The sequence below is a fragment of the Oncorhynchus gorbuscha genome, linkage group LG23 (assembly GCF_021184085.1).
Source record: "Oncorhynchus gorbuscha isolate QuinsamMale2020 ecotype Even-year linkage group LG23, OgorEven_v1.0, whole genome shotgun sequence".
NCBI classification, from domain to species: domain Eukaryota; kingdom Metazoa; phylum Chordata; class Actinopteri; order Salmoniformes; family Salmonidae; genus Oncorhynchus; species Oncorhynchus gorbuscha.
The window spans coordinates 14,137,543-14,153,289 of NC_060195.1; the positions used below are offsets into that span (position 1 = coordinate 14,137,543).

Below are 15,747 nucleotides of genomic sequence, written 5' to 3' on the forward strand. Positions count from 1 at the left end.
TTTTGACATTTCACATTCTTAAAATAAAGTGGTGATCCTAACTGACCTAAAACAGGGAATTTTTACTAGAATTAAATGTCAGGAATTGTGAAAAACCGAGGTTAAATGTATTTGTTTAAGGTGTACGTAAACTTCCGACTTCAACTGTACCTGTTTTTCTTCTATTATAGAAGTGGGGATGAAGGAAAGCAGAAGGGGAGGAAGCTACTTTCAACTCCTGAGCTGTACCCAAAGATGGTCGTCACTAGTTTAAATACCAATATCCCTGCCTGGCCTTCAAGAAGATAACACTGCGATAAAGAATAAAATAGTTAGTAGCATACATGAAAGTAAAGACAAGACACACATTTTTTAAACATTTATTTTCCAGTCTTGGTCAAACGAGTTGCACTTGAAAAGATTCATTTCCGAACAACACAATTTTAAAAAGGGGTATAATATTTGGACGTGATCTCTAGAATTAAATCAACTAATTAAGTGGATATGTCAGTTATGCCGTTATATATAAATAATGGAAATTGATCCAAGTCTACAATTCATCTATTTATTCACACAAGAGCACACATAATGAATCATAAAAAGAGTCCCACACTGAAAGCATACTAGTTGGCCCAAGGAACAGACAGTACTTTTGGGAACTCTCACAACTTCTACTTCAGAAACATGTACTTTGCAAACTAACTACAAACACATGACTTGCAAACCAATAACAAAAGCCCAGTCAACAACTTCATAAATTTAAGAGAAATATGAAGAAAACATGGAAATGTTATAGTCTGAATAAAGAAAACACACAGAAGTAAATGAGATTGTTTGAAAAGGCACTGTTGATAGCTGCAATGGTAGATCATGCTGCTGCACAGCGGACCTATCAATTAAAATGTATGCACTCACTATTGTGGATAAGAGCATCTGCTAAATTACTCAAATGTAAGTATCAAAACTGTGGGTAGATGGATACAGCCATGGACAAAAAGATGCATGTTCAACTCACGTGAGGGACAACTGTAGCATTTTATCTAACCCTAACCTTTACCTAACCTGCTGCGTAAAGTCATTTCTGTTCATAGTTGTACTCCATATAGTCTCAACCTTTGAATCTTCATACCAAGATGGGAAAGTGAGGCCCATTGCCTCTTGGGTATCATCGGGTGAACCTCAATGATACGTCACATACCAAGATGGGAAAGTGAGGCCCATTGCCTCTTGGGTATTATCGGGTGAACCACAATGATACGTCACATACCAAGATGGGAAAGTGAGGCCCATTGCCTCTTGGGTATTATCGGGTGAACCACAATGATACGTCACATACCAATATGGGAAAGTGAGGCCCATTGCCTCATGGGTATTATCGGGTGAACCTCAATGATAGGTCACATACCAAGATGGGAAAGTGAGGCCCATTGCCTCTTGGGTATTATCGGGTGAACCTCAATGATAGGTCACATACCAATATGGGAAAGTGAGGCCCATTGCCTCTTGGGTATTATCGGGTGAACCTCAATGATAGGTCACATACCAATATGGGAAAGTGAGGCCCATTGCCTCTTGGGTATTATCGGGTGAACCTCAATGATAGGTCACATACCAATATGGGAAAGTGAGGCCCATTGCCTCTTGGGTATTATCGGGTGAACCTCAATGATAGGTCACATACCAAGGAAGTGTCATCTATACAACAATCATTGAAAAATAAAATCCCCACACTTTCCATGATTATCTTATTCATATTTACAGTGGTCCTCCTCAAATATAATATTTCTATATGTACATTTTGTAGTAGGAAAGCCTGTGTTTATAAAATCACTGAGGTGGTAAAGCAGCATTGCCAATTAAAAGAGTTATCCTCCTGGGCCAGCATTCATTAAGCATCTCAGATTAAGACTGCTGATCTAGGCTCACTTTTGCCTTTTAAAACATAATGATTAAGAGACGGGACCTGATCCTAGGTCAGCACTCCTACTCTGGAGATGACAATCCCTGACACCAGATTGCATGTTAGGAGATGTATGTCTTGATCTTTTGTGTGATGGCTGCACAGCAGATGGGACACTTGTCGAGGGCCTCGGAACACTCCTTGCAGACGACCAGGTGCCCACAGGGGATGAAGACGATGCAGATGTCTCTGTCCATACACACTTTGCACTGTTTCTCCCTCTGCAGCTTCCGTAGCTTCTCAAAGGGATCCTCATCTGAAATAGAGGAGAAACATCAGTAGGTAACCAAGCACAATAAAGTAGGTAGAATACTGACCAACACAGTTTGATTGTTACTTCTATAGCCAAGCATCACGTAGGCCTACAGTGTGAATAGCATTGTGATTGATTGGAATATGCAGATGGGTAAACTAGGTCAAATTGCAAAACCCTGTGCTCTAATCTGGAATTTTTGACATATCCTGTAAACCTCATTACCAGCCCTGATATAATGATACCGATGATTATTTTTCAACGCCGAGACAGACAGAACCATGGTGAGACACACAGACAGAACCATGGTGAGACACACAGACAGAACCATGGTGAGACACACAGACAGAACCATGGTGAGACACACAGACAGAACCATGGTGAGACACACAGACAGACAGAACCATGGTGAGACACACAGACAGAACCATGGTGAGACACACAGACAGAACCATGGTGAGACACACACACACACAGACAGACAGACACACAGACAGAACCATGGTGAGACACACACACACACAGACACACAGACAGACAGACAGACAGACAGACAGACAGACAGACAGAACCATGGTGAGACACACAGACAGAACCATGGTGAGACACACAGACAGAACCATGGTGAGACACACACACACACAGACAGACAGACAGACAGACAGACAGACAGACAGACAGACAGACAGACAGACAGACAGACAGACAGACAGACAGACAGACAGACAGACAGACAGACAGACAGACAGACAGACAGACAGACAGACAGACAGACAGAACCATGGTGAGACACACAGACAGAACCATGGTGAGACACACACACACACAGACAGACAGACACACAGACAGAACCATGGTGAGACACACACACACACACAGACAGACAGACAGACAGAACCATGGTGAGACACACAGACAGAACCATGGTGAGACACACACACACACACAGACAGACAGACAGACAGACAGAACCATGGTGAGACACACAGACAGACAGAACCATGGTGAGACACACAGACAGACAGAACCATGGTGAGACACACAGACAGACAGAACCATGGTGAGACACACAGACAGACAGAACCATGGTGAGACACACAGACAGAACCATGGTGAGACACACAGACAGACAGAACCATGGTGAGACACACAGACAGACAGAACCATGGTGAGACACACAGACAGACAGAACCATGGTGAGACACACAGACAGACAGAACCATGGTGAGACACACAGACAGAACCATGGTGAGACACACACACACACACACACACACAGACAGACAGACAGACAGACAGACAGAACCATGGTGAGACACACAGACAGAACCATGGTGAGACACACACACACACAGACAGACAGACAGAACCATTGTGAGACACACAGACAGACAGACAGACAGACAGACAGACAGACAGACAGACAGACAGACAGACAGACAGACAGACAGACAGACAGACAGACAGACAGACAGACAGACAGACAGACAGACAGACAGACAGACAGACAGACAGACAGACAGACAGACAGACAGACAGACAGACAGACAGACAGACAGACAGACAGACAGACAGACAGACAGACAGACAGACAGACAGACAGACAGACAGACAGACAGACAGACAGACAGACAGACAGACAGACAGACAGACAGACAGACAGACAGACAGACAGACAGACAGACAGACAGACAGACAGACAGACAGACAGACAGACAGACAGACAGACAGACAGACAGACAGACAGACAGACAGACAGACAGACAGACAGACAGACAGACAGACAGACAGACAGACAGACAGACAGACAGACAGACAGACAGACAGACAGACAGACAGACAGACAGACAGACAGACAGACAGACAGACAGACAGACAGACAGACAGACAGACAGACAGACAGACAGACAGACAGACAGACAGACAGACAGACAGACAGACAGACAGACAGACAGACAGACAGACAGACAGACAGACAGACAGACAGACAGACAGACAGACAGACAGACAGACAGACAGACAGACAGACAGACAGACAGACAGACAGACAGACAGACAGACAGACAGACAGACAGACAGACAGACAGACAGACAGACAGACAGACAGACAGACAGACAGACAGACAGACAGACAGACAGACAGACAGACAGACAGACAGACAGACAGACAGACAGACAGACAGACAGACAGACAGACAGACAGACAGACAGACAGACAGACAGACAGACAGACAGACAGACAGACAGACAGACAGACAGACAGACAGACAGACAGACAGACAGACAGACAGACAGACAGACAGACAGACAGACAGACAGACAGACAGACAGACAGACAGACAGACAGACAGACAGACAGACAGACAGACAGACAGACAGACAGACAGACAGACAGACAGACAGACAGACAGACAGACAGACAGACAGACAGACAGACAGACAGACAGACAGACAGACAGACAGACAGACAGACAGACAGACAGACAGACAGACAGACAGACAGACAGACAGACAGACAGACAGACAGACAGACAGACAATTACAACAATATTGAATGAACAATGAACACTTATTTTAACTTAATATAATACATCAATAAAAATCTATTTAGTCTCAAGTAAATAATGAAACATGTTTAAATAATGAAACATGTTGGTTTAAATAATGCAAAAACAGTGTTGGAGGAGAAAGTAAAAGTGCAATATGTGCCGTGTAAAAAAGTTTAAATTCCTTGCTCAGAACATGAGAACATATGAAAGCTGGTGGTTCCTTTTAACAGGAGACTTCAATATTCCCAAGTAAGAAGTTTTAGGTTGTAGTTATATGACTATTTCTCTCTATACCATTTGTATTTCATATACCTTTGATTATTGGATGTTCTAATAGGTACTTTAGTATTGCCAGCCTAATCTCGGGAGTTGATAGGCTTGAAGTCATAAACAGCGCAATTCTTGAAGCATTGCGAAGAGCTGCTGGCAAATGTAGGAAAGTGCTGTTGGAATGAATGCTTACGAGTCTGCTGCTGCCTTCCACCGCTCAGTCAGACTGCTCTATCAAATCAGACTTAATTATAATATAATAACCCACAGAAATATGAGCCGTAGGTCATTAATATGGTCAAATCCAGAACCTATAATTTCAAAATAAAATGTTTCTTTCAGTGAAATACGGAGCCGTTACGTATTTTGTCTAACGGGTAACATCCATAAGTGTAAATATTGCTGTAACATTGTACACCCTTCAATGTTATGTCATAATTATTTAAAATTCTGGCAAATTAGTTCGCAACGATCTAGGTGGCCCAAACTGTTGCATATACCCTGACTGCGTGCAATGAACGCAAGAGAAGTGACACAATTTCCCTTGTTAAAAGAAATTCATGTTAGCAGGCAATATTAACTAAATATGCAGGTTTAAAAATATATACTTATGTATTGATTTTAAGAAAGGCGTTGATGTTTATGGTTAGGTACATTGGTGAAATGACAGTGCTTTTTTTCGCGAATGCGCTTGTTAAATCACCCGTTTGGCGAAGTAGGCTGTGATTCAATGATAAATTAACAGGCACCACATCGATTATATGAAACGCAGGACAAGCTAGATAAACTAGTAACATAAATCAATCATGTGTAGTTAGCTAGTGATTATGTTAAGATTGATTGTTTTTTATAAGATAAGTTTAATGCTAGCTAGCAATTTACCTTGGTTCCTTGCTGCACTCGCATAACAGTTAGTCAGCCTGCCAAGCAGTCCCCTCGTGGAGTGCAATGTAATTGGCGTCCAAACTTGCCAATTACCGATTGTTATGAAAACTTGAAAATCGGCCCTAATTAAATCGTCCATTCCAGTTAAATCTGTCGACCTCTACTAACAAGCATGGCTAACTGTGAGACACATACCATGGTTCTCTGCGGTCTCTGCGTCGCTGTCAGGGCCTCTGTTAAAGCAGTCCTGCAGCAGAGTCTCCAGGGTGGAGTAGCCTGTCCCAGCTCTGCGTATCCTCTCCAGTATGGTCCTCTCTACCAGGGCAGGCTCCAGACCCATCTCTACCGCCCTCTGGGCCATGGCTGACCTCAGCACCTCTGCACAGAGAGATGAAGGACATTGAGCCTGTTCTAGTCTGTGTGGGAAATAGCACCCGACACGTAGAGGGCCTTCGGAAAGTATTCAGACTTTTGGTACATTTTGTTAGGTTACAGCCTTATTCTAAAATGGATTCAATTGTCCCCTCCCCCCTCCCTCCCTCCCTCAATCTACACACAAAACCACATAATGTCAAAGCAAAAAAGGGTTTAGAAATGTTTGGTCATTTATATTTTAAAAAATAAATTAAAAAAATATCAATTGACATGGTCTCAAGTCAAAAGTTTGGACACCTACTCATTCAAGGGTTTCTTTATTTGTAATATTTCTACATTGTAGAATAATAGTGAAGAAGTCAAAACTATGAAATAACACATGGAATTATGTAACCAAAAAGTGTTAAATAAAATGTTTATATTTGAGATTCTTCAAAATAGCCATCCTTTGCCTCGATGACAGCTTTGCACACTCTTGGCATTCTCTCAACCAGCATCACCTGGAATGCTTTTCCAACAGTCTTGACAGAGTTCCCACATATGCTGAGCACTTGTTGGCTGCTTTTCCTTGACTCTGCGGTCCAACTCATCCCAAATGGGTTGAGGTCGGGTTATTGTAGAGGCCATGTCATCTTATGCAGCACTCCATCACACTCCTTCTTGGTCAAATAGCCCTTACACAGCCTGGAGGTGTTTTGGAATCATTGTCCTGTTGAAAAACAAATGATAGTGGGACTAAGTGCAAACCAGATGGGATGGCGTATCGCTGTATTGCACCTACACTGAGTCTTAAAGACATGGCAGTTGGAACCAAAAATCTCACATTTTTCACCGGTCTTATGTCCATTGCTCGTGTTTCTTGGCCCAAGCAAGTCTTTTCATCTTATTGGTGTCCTTTAGTAGTGGTTTCTTTGCAGCAATTTGACTATGAAGGCCTGATTCACGCAGTCTCTTCTGACCAGTTGATGTTGAGATGTGTCTGTTACTTGCACTGCAAGTTTTGAGGCTGGCAACTCTAATAACGTATCCTCTGCAGCAGAGGTAACTCTGGGTCTTACACTCCTGTGGCGGTCCTCCTGAGAGCCAGTTTCATCATACGGCTTGATGGTTTTTGCGACTGCCTTGTCTGACCATATCTTAAAGTATTCATGGACTGTCGTGTCTTTGCTTATTTGAGCCGTTCTTGCCATAATATGGATTTGGTCTTTTACCAAATAGGGTTATCTTCTGTATTACCATCCCTACATTGTCACAACACAACTGATTGGCTCAAACATATTAAGAAGGATAGAAATTCTACAGATTAACAAGGCACACCTCTTAATTGAAATGCAGTCATGAAGCTGGTTGAGAGAATACCAAGTGTGCAAAGCTGTTAAGGCAAAGGGTGGCTATTTGAAGAATATCAAATATATTTTGATTTGTTTAACACTTTTTTGGTTACTACATGAGTCCATGTGTTATTTCATAGTTTAAGTATTCACTATTATTCTACAATGTAGAAAACAGTAAAAATAAAGAAACTCTGGTGTGTGCAAAATTGACTGGTACTGTAAATATTCAGACCATGTACTCAGTACTTTGTTGAAGCACCTTTGGCAATGATTACAGCCTTGAGTCTTTTTTGGTATGATGCTATATAAGCTTGGCACACCTTTTATTTTGGGAGATTATGCCATTCTTCTCTGCAGATCCTCTCATGCTTTGTCAGGTTGGATGTGGAGCTTTGCTGTACAGCTATTTCCAGGTCTCTCTAGAGATGTTCGATCAGGTTCAAGTCCAGGCTTTGGCTGGGCCACTCAAGGACATTCATACTTGTCCCGAAGCCACTCCTGCCTTGTCTTGGCTGTGTGCTTAGGGTTTTTGTCCTGTTGGAAGGTGAACCTTCACACCAGACTGAGGTCCTGAGTGCTCTGGAGCAGGTTTTCATCAAGGATGTCTATGCATTTTTCTCCACTCATCTTTGCCTCAATCCTGACTAGTCTTCTTGCCACTGAAAAACATCCCCACAGCAAGATGCTGCCACCACCATGCTTCACCACAGGGATGGTGCCAGGTTTCCTCCAGATGTGACGCTTGGCATTCAGGCCAAAGAGTTCGATTTTGGTTTCATCAGACCAGAGAACCTTGTTTCTCACGGGTTGAGAGTCTTTAGGTGGCTTTTGTCAAACTCCAAGTGGGTTGTCATGTGCCTTTTACTGAGGAGTGGCTTCTGTCTGGTCACTACCATAAAGGCCTGATTGGTGGTGTGATGGTTGTTCTTCTGGAAGGTTCTCCCATCTCCACAGAGAAACTCTAGAGCTCTGTCCGAGTGACCATCGGGTTCTTGGTCAGCCGCCCTGACCAACCCCCCCAATCGCTCAGTTTGGCCAGCTGGCCAGCTCGAGGAAGAGTCTTGGTGGTTCCAAACGTCTTCCATTTAAGAATGATGTGTTCTAGGGGAATTTTGGGGGGGGACTCTTCCCCAGATCTGTGCGTCAACACAATCCTGTCTCGGAGCTCTACAGACAATTCCTTCAACCGCATGGCTTGGTTTTTGCTCTGACATGCACTGTCAACTGTGGGACCTTATATAGACAAATCATGTCCAATCAATTGAATTTACCACAGGTGGACTCCAATCAAGGTTGTAGAAACATCTCAAGGATGATCAATGGTAACAGGATGCACCTGAGCTCAAATCCGAGTCTCAAAGCAAAGGGTCTGAATACTCATGTAAATTAGGCATGTTTATGTTTTAAGAAGCTTGCAAAAATTTTTAAAACAGTTTTCGCTTTGTCATTATGGGGTAGTGTGCAGATTGCTGAGGATTTTTTATTTATTTAATGAATTTTTAAATAAGGCTGTAATGTAACAAAATGTGGAAAAAGTCAAGGGGTCTGCATATTTTCCGAATGCACAGTATGTACCCCCCCCCCCTTTTTGTCTCGTTCCAAAACGATTAAATAAAAAGTGAAAGGGGTACAACTTCATTTTTTTTTAAATCATTTTTTGTAAATAAATAAAAAATGTATACCTGTTCCGTGACTTGAACATCCATTCAGGTGACTTGAAGCCTGGAAAAATCAATAGAAAGAAGGAATTTGATAAGGATGGGTACAGTTCAATACGTTTGACCGCAGGTTTAGGGGTTAGAGGTCAGGGTTAAGAGGATGAAGTCTTTGAGACTTACAGCAGTGTTCCAGCCGGGACCTTGTAACTGAACACTGCTGACAAACTCCTGTCCTTTCTCTGTCAGCAGAAAATTACACCTGGATTAAAACATGACACTCAGTTAGTGACGTGCATATGGATGTTAGTTTTCTACTGAGTGTGAGTGACATGTTTGTTTTTACCCCGGATAGTGTTTGGCGTGCTCCTCCCAGGGATTCTCGTCCGGCTGCCAGCCCTTCAGACCTCCACCACAGCAGAAACACACCACACGGTCTGGAGCTCCTGCACCCACACAGAAACACACACACTTGGGTTAAGATCAACCCAGACACACACACACACACTGGTTAAGATCAACCCAGACACATACACACTGGTTAGGATATATGTCCCCGGTCCCCTCTATGTCCCCTCCTCTCAGGCCCTTTTACCATTGAGTAGCAGGTAACTAATAATACGTTTTGAATTGTATTTGTTAAGTTACTTTTTTCACAGCCAAAGCTCTAGTCTACCCCACTCACAGGTCTCACCTGTGTTGTAGAAGCCTGCTCTGGCCAGCCTCTCGTGGTCAATAGGGTGCTGGATTCCTGCAAAGCTGCCTAGCCTCTCCTCAAAGCTCTGCATGGGGACCCGAGGACCCGGGCGTGGCCTGGTCTCCCCTACCTCCTCCTCTCTCCCCGCCTGAGAGGGGAGGTTCCCCACATCATGCCCCAGTATGAAAAAACAGTAGGGGAAGTGTTTGGAGTGCTCCCCCCACGCCGTGTCCCCAGGCTCCCAGCCCCCCAGCATCCCTCCACAGCAGAAGCACTGCACCCGGTCACTCTCCCCCAGATAGAAGAGCCCTGCCTGGGCCAGCTCTCTAGGCCGGACCGGGGATGTGGAGGGCCACGGGCCTAAGGTGTTGAACCGGGAGTCTTCGCTGACCATGTGCGGGACCATGGGGTAGGTGGACTCATCCACCACCTCTCCCGTTCTCAGGCGGAACTCCATGTCCTCGGCGTCTTCGTTGTAGTGGGGTTCGTTGGTCAGCATGGCACCTTGAAGAGAGTTGACCCTGGAACGATGGGTGCAGCTCAGGAACTTACAGTTAGGGGAGACCTGAAACATTACAACAGTAGTATCATCATTTGGTAGAAACAGGGAATAAATTTGTTTTGCACATGTGTCATCACCCTTCTCATGCTCACCTCCGCGTGCCTCTCCGCGGGTGTGTCCCCTCCACACCAGTTCTCTACAGTTTTGTGGCAGCTGAAACAGCGCACCTTGTCAGCCTGTCCTGTGAAGTAAAACCCAGCACGGGCCAGCCTTTCCGCTGACACCTGCTGGGCCAGGGGGGAACCCCGGAACGAGTCCAGCCGCATGTCCATCATGGACCAGTCTACTGCGTGGTCCGACTCCAGATCACTGTCTCTCCCGGGGCCTGACATCACGACACAGGGACAGGGCTGCCTGAGATGGATGGACTAGGGGGAACAAACAACAAAGTCATTTCCACCATGTAAATGCATAAGTTTGACAATAGAGAGCCTTGCATTTCCTAAAGAGGCACTAGATGGCAATATGCACATTGCTATGGATATTGGGATGCTGTGCCTTTAAGACAGGAAAGTGTGTGTGGTCACATGGAGGCTGTTACATGTGAGGGGTGGGGAGGCAGGAACAGGCTCTTTAAGATATGCTCTCACACTACCGGGCCGCCCTGCTAACCGCAGGAATACAGAGAAATACACAACGACCCACACAGCCGAATGTAATCAACACTTATTATCTTAAGTGAGCACTGGGCTCAGTTTTCCTTTATTTCCTATTATCAGCTCTTTAAAACAAAGCTCAGCATTTTGTAGGAAAGGAGTTACGTAACGCCTACTTTGCGATGTGAATCAATCAGCCCTCTCCCGAGTAGTGTGTTGCAACACGATCAGTACCCAGCCTTATCAATGTTACAGTACTAACACAGCACAAATCCCCAACAGGGAGGGTGAGGAACCAGTCACTTAGAACAATCAGCTATTTCACCTCCGGCTGTATTCACCAATCAAATATTATCCAATCCCATCACTATTCCTTCCGTCAACATTAATGCAATCAATTACATACAGTACCTCGTTGCCATGCCTTGTGTTAGGCTAGATAAATTGGCTATAGCAGCAACAGACAGGCACCCAGGCTACCAACCATAGAATTACCATTTATATGGAATATAATTACGCTACTGTCTATGCTAGCAAACAACCAACCCATATTGGTTATGTTTGTTGTAATATTTTGTATACCTGCCATCCCCATTGCAGCAAGCGAGGCTTTGCTTCAGAATGAAAAATGCACATAGACTGGAAGTTATCATGGTTTCATAGGCAGCACTCTCACACTATAATGAAACTGTCCCTTGACAGACTGCTGTGAAAAGAGACATGTAGATGACTAAATGGATGGGATGATGATGTCCAAGGAAAGTTTGCTGTATCCACTCGTCCCCATGCTCTCTCTGACGGCTCCAAAAGGCATCATGTGGATGCAGTCATCATCAACAGGGCCCTGAGTAATGGATGCAGTCATCATCAACAGGGCCCTGAGTAATGGATGCCATCATCATCAACAGGGCCCTGAGTAATGGATGCAGTCATCATCAACAGGGCCCTGAGTAATGGATGCAGTCATCATCAACAGGGCCCTGAGTAATGGATGCAGTCATCATCAACAGGGCCCTGAGTAATGGATGCCATCATCATCAACAGGGCCCTGAGTAATGGATGCAGCCATCAACAGGGCCCTGAGTAATGGATGCAGCCATCATCAACAGGGCCCTGAGTAATGGATGCAGTCATCATCAACAGGGCCCTGAGTAATGGATGCAGTCATCATCAACAGGGCCCTGAGTAATGGATGCAGCCATCATCAACAGGGCCCTGAGTAATGGATGCAGTCATCATCAACAGGGCCCTGAGTAATGGATGCAGTCATCATCAACAGGGCCCTGAGTAATGGATGCCATCATCATCAACAGGGCCCTGAGTAATGGATGCAGCCATCATCAACAGGGCCCTGAGTAATGGATGCAGCCATCATCAACAGGGCCCTGAGTAATGGATGCCATCATTATTAACAGGGCCCTGAGTAATGGATGCAGCCATCATCAACAGGGCCCTGAGTAATGGATGCCATCATTATTAACAGGGCCCTGAGTAATGGATGCAGTCATCATCAACAGGGCCCTGAGTAATGGATGCCATCATCATCAACAGGGCCCTGAGTAATGGATGCAGCCATCATCAACAGGGCCCTGAGTAATGGATGCAGCCATCATCAACAGGGCCCTGAGTAATGGATGCCATCATTATTAACAGGGCCCTGAGTAATGGATGCAGTCATCATCAACAGGGCCCTGAGTAATGGATGCCATCATCATCAACAGGGCCCTGAGTAATGGATGCCATCATCATCAACAGGGCCCTGAGTAATGGATGCAGCCATCATCAACAGGGCCCTGATTAATGGATGCAGCCATCATCAACAGGGCCCTGATTAATGGATGCAGCCATCATCAACAGGGCCCTGATTAATGGATGCAGCCATCATCAACAGGGCCCTGAGTAATGGATGCCATCATCAACAGGGCCCTGAGTAATGGATGCCATCATCATCAATAGGGCCCTGAGTAATGGATGCCGTCATCATCAACAGGGCCCTGAGTAATGGATGCCATCATCATCAACAGGGCCCTGAGTAATGGATGCCATCATCATCAACAGGGCCCTGAGTAATGGATGCAGTCATCATCAACAGGGCCCTGAGTAATGGATGCCATCATCATCATCAACAGGGCCCTGAGTAATGGATGCAGTCATCATCAACAGGGCCCTGAGTAATGGATGCCATCATCATCATCATCATCAACAGGGCCCTGAGTAATGGATGCCATCATCATCATCAACAGGGCCCTGAGTAATGGATGCAGTCATCATCAACAGGGCCCTGAGTAATGGATGCCATCATCATCATCATCATCAACAGGGCCCTGAGTAATGGATGCCATCATCATCATCATCAACAGGGCCCTGAGTAATGGATGCAGCCATCATCATCAACAGGGCCCTGAGTAATGGATGCCGCCATCATCATCAACAGGGCCCTGAGTAATGGATGCCATCATCATCAACAGGGCCCTGAGTAATGGATGCCATCATCATCAACAGGGCCCTGAGTAATGGATGCAGCCATCATCATCATCAACAGGGCCCTGAGTAATGGATGCAGCCATCATAATCATCAACAGGGCCCTGAGTAATGGATGCAGCCATCATCAACAGGGCCCTGAGTAATGGATGCAGCCATCATCAACAGGGCCCTGAGTAATGGATGCCATCATCATCAACAGGACCCTGAGTAATGGATGCAGCCATCATCAACAGGGCCCTGAGTAATGGATGCCAACATCATCAACAGGGCCCTGAGTAATGGATGCAGTCATCATCAACAGGGCCCTGAGTAATGGATGCCATCATCATCATCAACAGGGCCCTGAGTAATGGATGCAGTCATCATCAACAGGGCCCTGAGTAATGGATGCCATCATCATCATCAACAGGGCCCTGAGTAATGGATGCCATCATCATCATCATCATCATCAACAGGGCCCTGAGTAATGGATGCCATCATCATCATCATCATCAACAGGGCCCTGAGTAATGGATGCCATCATCATCATCATCATCAACAGGGCCCTGAGTAATGGATGCCATCATCATCATCAACAGGGCCCTGAGTAATGGATGCCATCATCATTAACAGGGCCCTGAGTAATGGATGCCATCATCATTAACAGGGCCCTGAGTAATGGATGCCATCATCATCAACAGGGCCCTGAGTAATGGATGCCATCATCATCAACAGGGCCCTGAGTAATGGATGCCATCATCATTAACAGGGCCCTGAGTAATGGATGCCATCATCATCAACAGGGCCCGGAGTATAACATATTCTTGACTCTGAACTGGCTGTGTCCATGATTGTATAACTCAGCCATGTTTTACACTGCAGCACTTGTCCTTGTGGCCGAGGCCCATCTGTTACTGACCAGAGCTGGGCCTGAATCCAAATGCACAGAAAGGACATGTGGATGTATAGATTCCACCACGCTGATCATACATGTATGCAAAGTGTCTGTCATGGGTTCTGGGAGACCTTTTCGGCACAGTAGCGCCGTGTCCGCGGTTCAAACTCCACTCTGACTAAATGTTCCCACTCAATGCAACAGTCGTACCCACACGTGGGGGTGGGTGAGGTCTATTGGCCGGCCACGTACATTCAGGAAAGTTCACAGGCTCTTGTTTGTGTCTATAGCAAGACAAAAGTCCCAAACATAAACATGGGTTGACGTGAATCGCAATGTGCTGCCGATTGACCTGTTTGAGAGTTGGCACAGTTGAGTACTCTGCTGGGCATGGATACGCACTCTCGGGGATTACATTCTTCCAATGTTAAGTATGACATAGTTAAATAAAACACAAGCAACGTTTCGTGTAATAACGAAAACTAACAAAGCAAAAATTGTGTCTATAGTGCACTGATCAGTCGACATTGAGCTGGTTCGCCTTAGACAGTAACGTAGTACAACAGACGAGCCGTCAACCATAACAGTTGAAAATACATCGCAAAAGCATAACCTATACGCATACCTTGGAAAAGCTTGGATGTCAACTTGTGTCTGTAAGGTCTTGGATGATGCCTGTCTCCTTTCCAAATAAGACAGATCACCAGTATTTTTGACCAGACTATTTGACCCTGGTTTCGGGAAGTAAGTTCAGCGTTGGTGTTGTTCTGCGCACCATTACAGGCGCAGCCCACCTGACCACCATAGCGGAAATGTAAAGTTTATGACGTAGAAAAAAAGGGAAGGTTTAGTATGTGTGTGGCAGGGCTCTATGTATTCCATAGAGGCTTCCTGTTTATATGAGTTGTTATGTTTGGTGTATGGCATTAATAAGAACGGAATACTTAGTGCTTAACACTGCTCTGTGTTGGGGGAAATTAATGAATATTCATCGGGCTTGGACGATATATCTTTATTTTGATATCTTTATCCATGCAGTGCATCTACCAAAGTAACAAGCACAGCCAAACTGCATACTTTATATCTCATTATACTCTAACTGTACTTGTCTACCAAATACTGTAATACTCATTTGAGGATTGGACTTTTGTAGGTAGTGTAGCAGGAAGACAGTTTACTTCTCATTCTCAACCCTCTGGGTATAATTCATTTGGTGTTGCCATCGTTGCCTGGAAATCAAGGCTAGGGTATAGTCCACTTTAAGTGCCTTCTT

The 15,747-nt window shown here is 45.0% G+C and overlaps 1 protein-coding gene across 2 annotated transcripts; it reads right to left on the reverse strand.

Moving 5' to 3' along the window:
- Positions 1–345: 345 nt before the first annotated feature.
- On the reverse strand, positions 346–15,267 carry LOC124011389 (E3 ubiquitin-protein ligase XIAP-like). 2 transcript variants are annotated; one of them, XM_046324710.1, is made up of 8 exons: positions 15,100–15,267; positions 10,612–10,887; positions 9,955–10,522; positions 9,607–9,706; positions 9,444–9,522; positions 9,288–9,327; positions 6,092–6,274; positions 346–2,195 (listed from the first exon to the last, which is right to left on the reverse strand). In XM_046324710.1, exons 2-8 carry the CDS (start codon positions 10,849–10,851, stop codon positions 2,002–2,004), a joined length of 1,404 nt encoding a protein of 467 aa, XP_046180666.1. In that variant the 5' UTR covers positions 10,852–10,887; positions 15,100–15,267; the 3' UTR covers positions 346–2,001. The 2 variants fall into 2 exon arrangements, with proteins under 2 accessions (XP_046180666.1, XP_046180667.1); XM_046324711.1 differs by having other exon boundaries at positions 2,057–2,195; positions 9,444–9,502.
- Between the last annotated feature and the right edge of the window lie 480 nt (positions 15,268–15,747).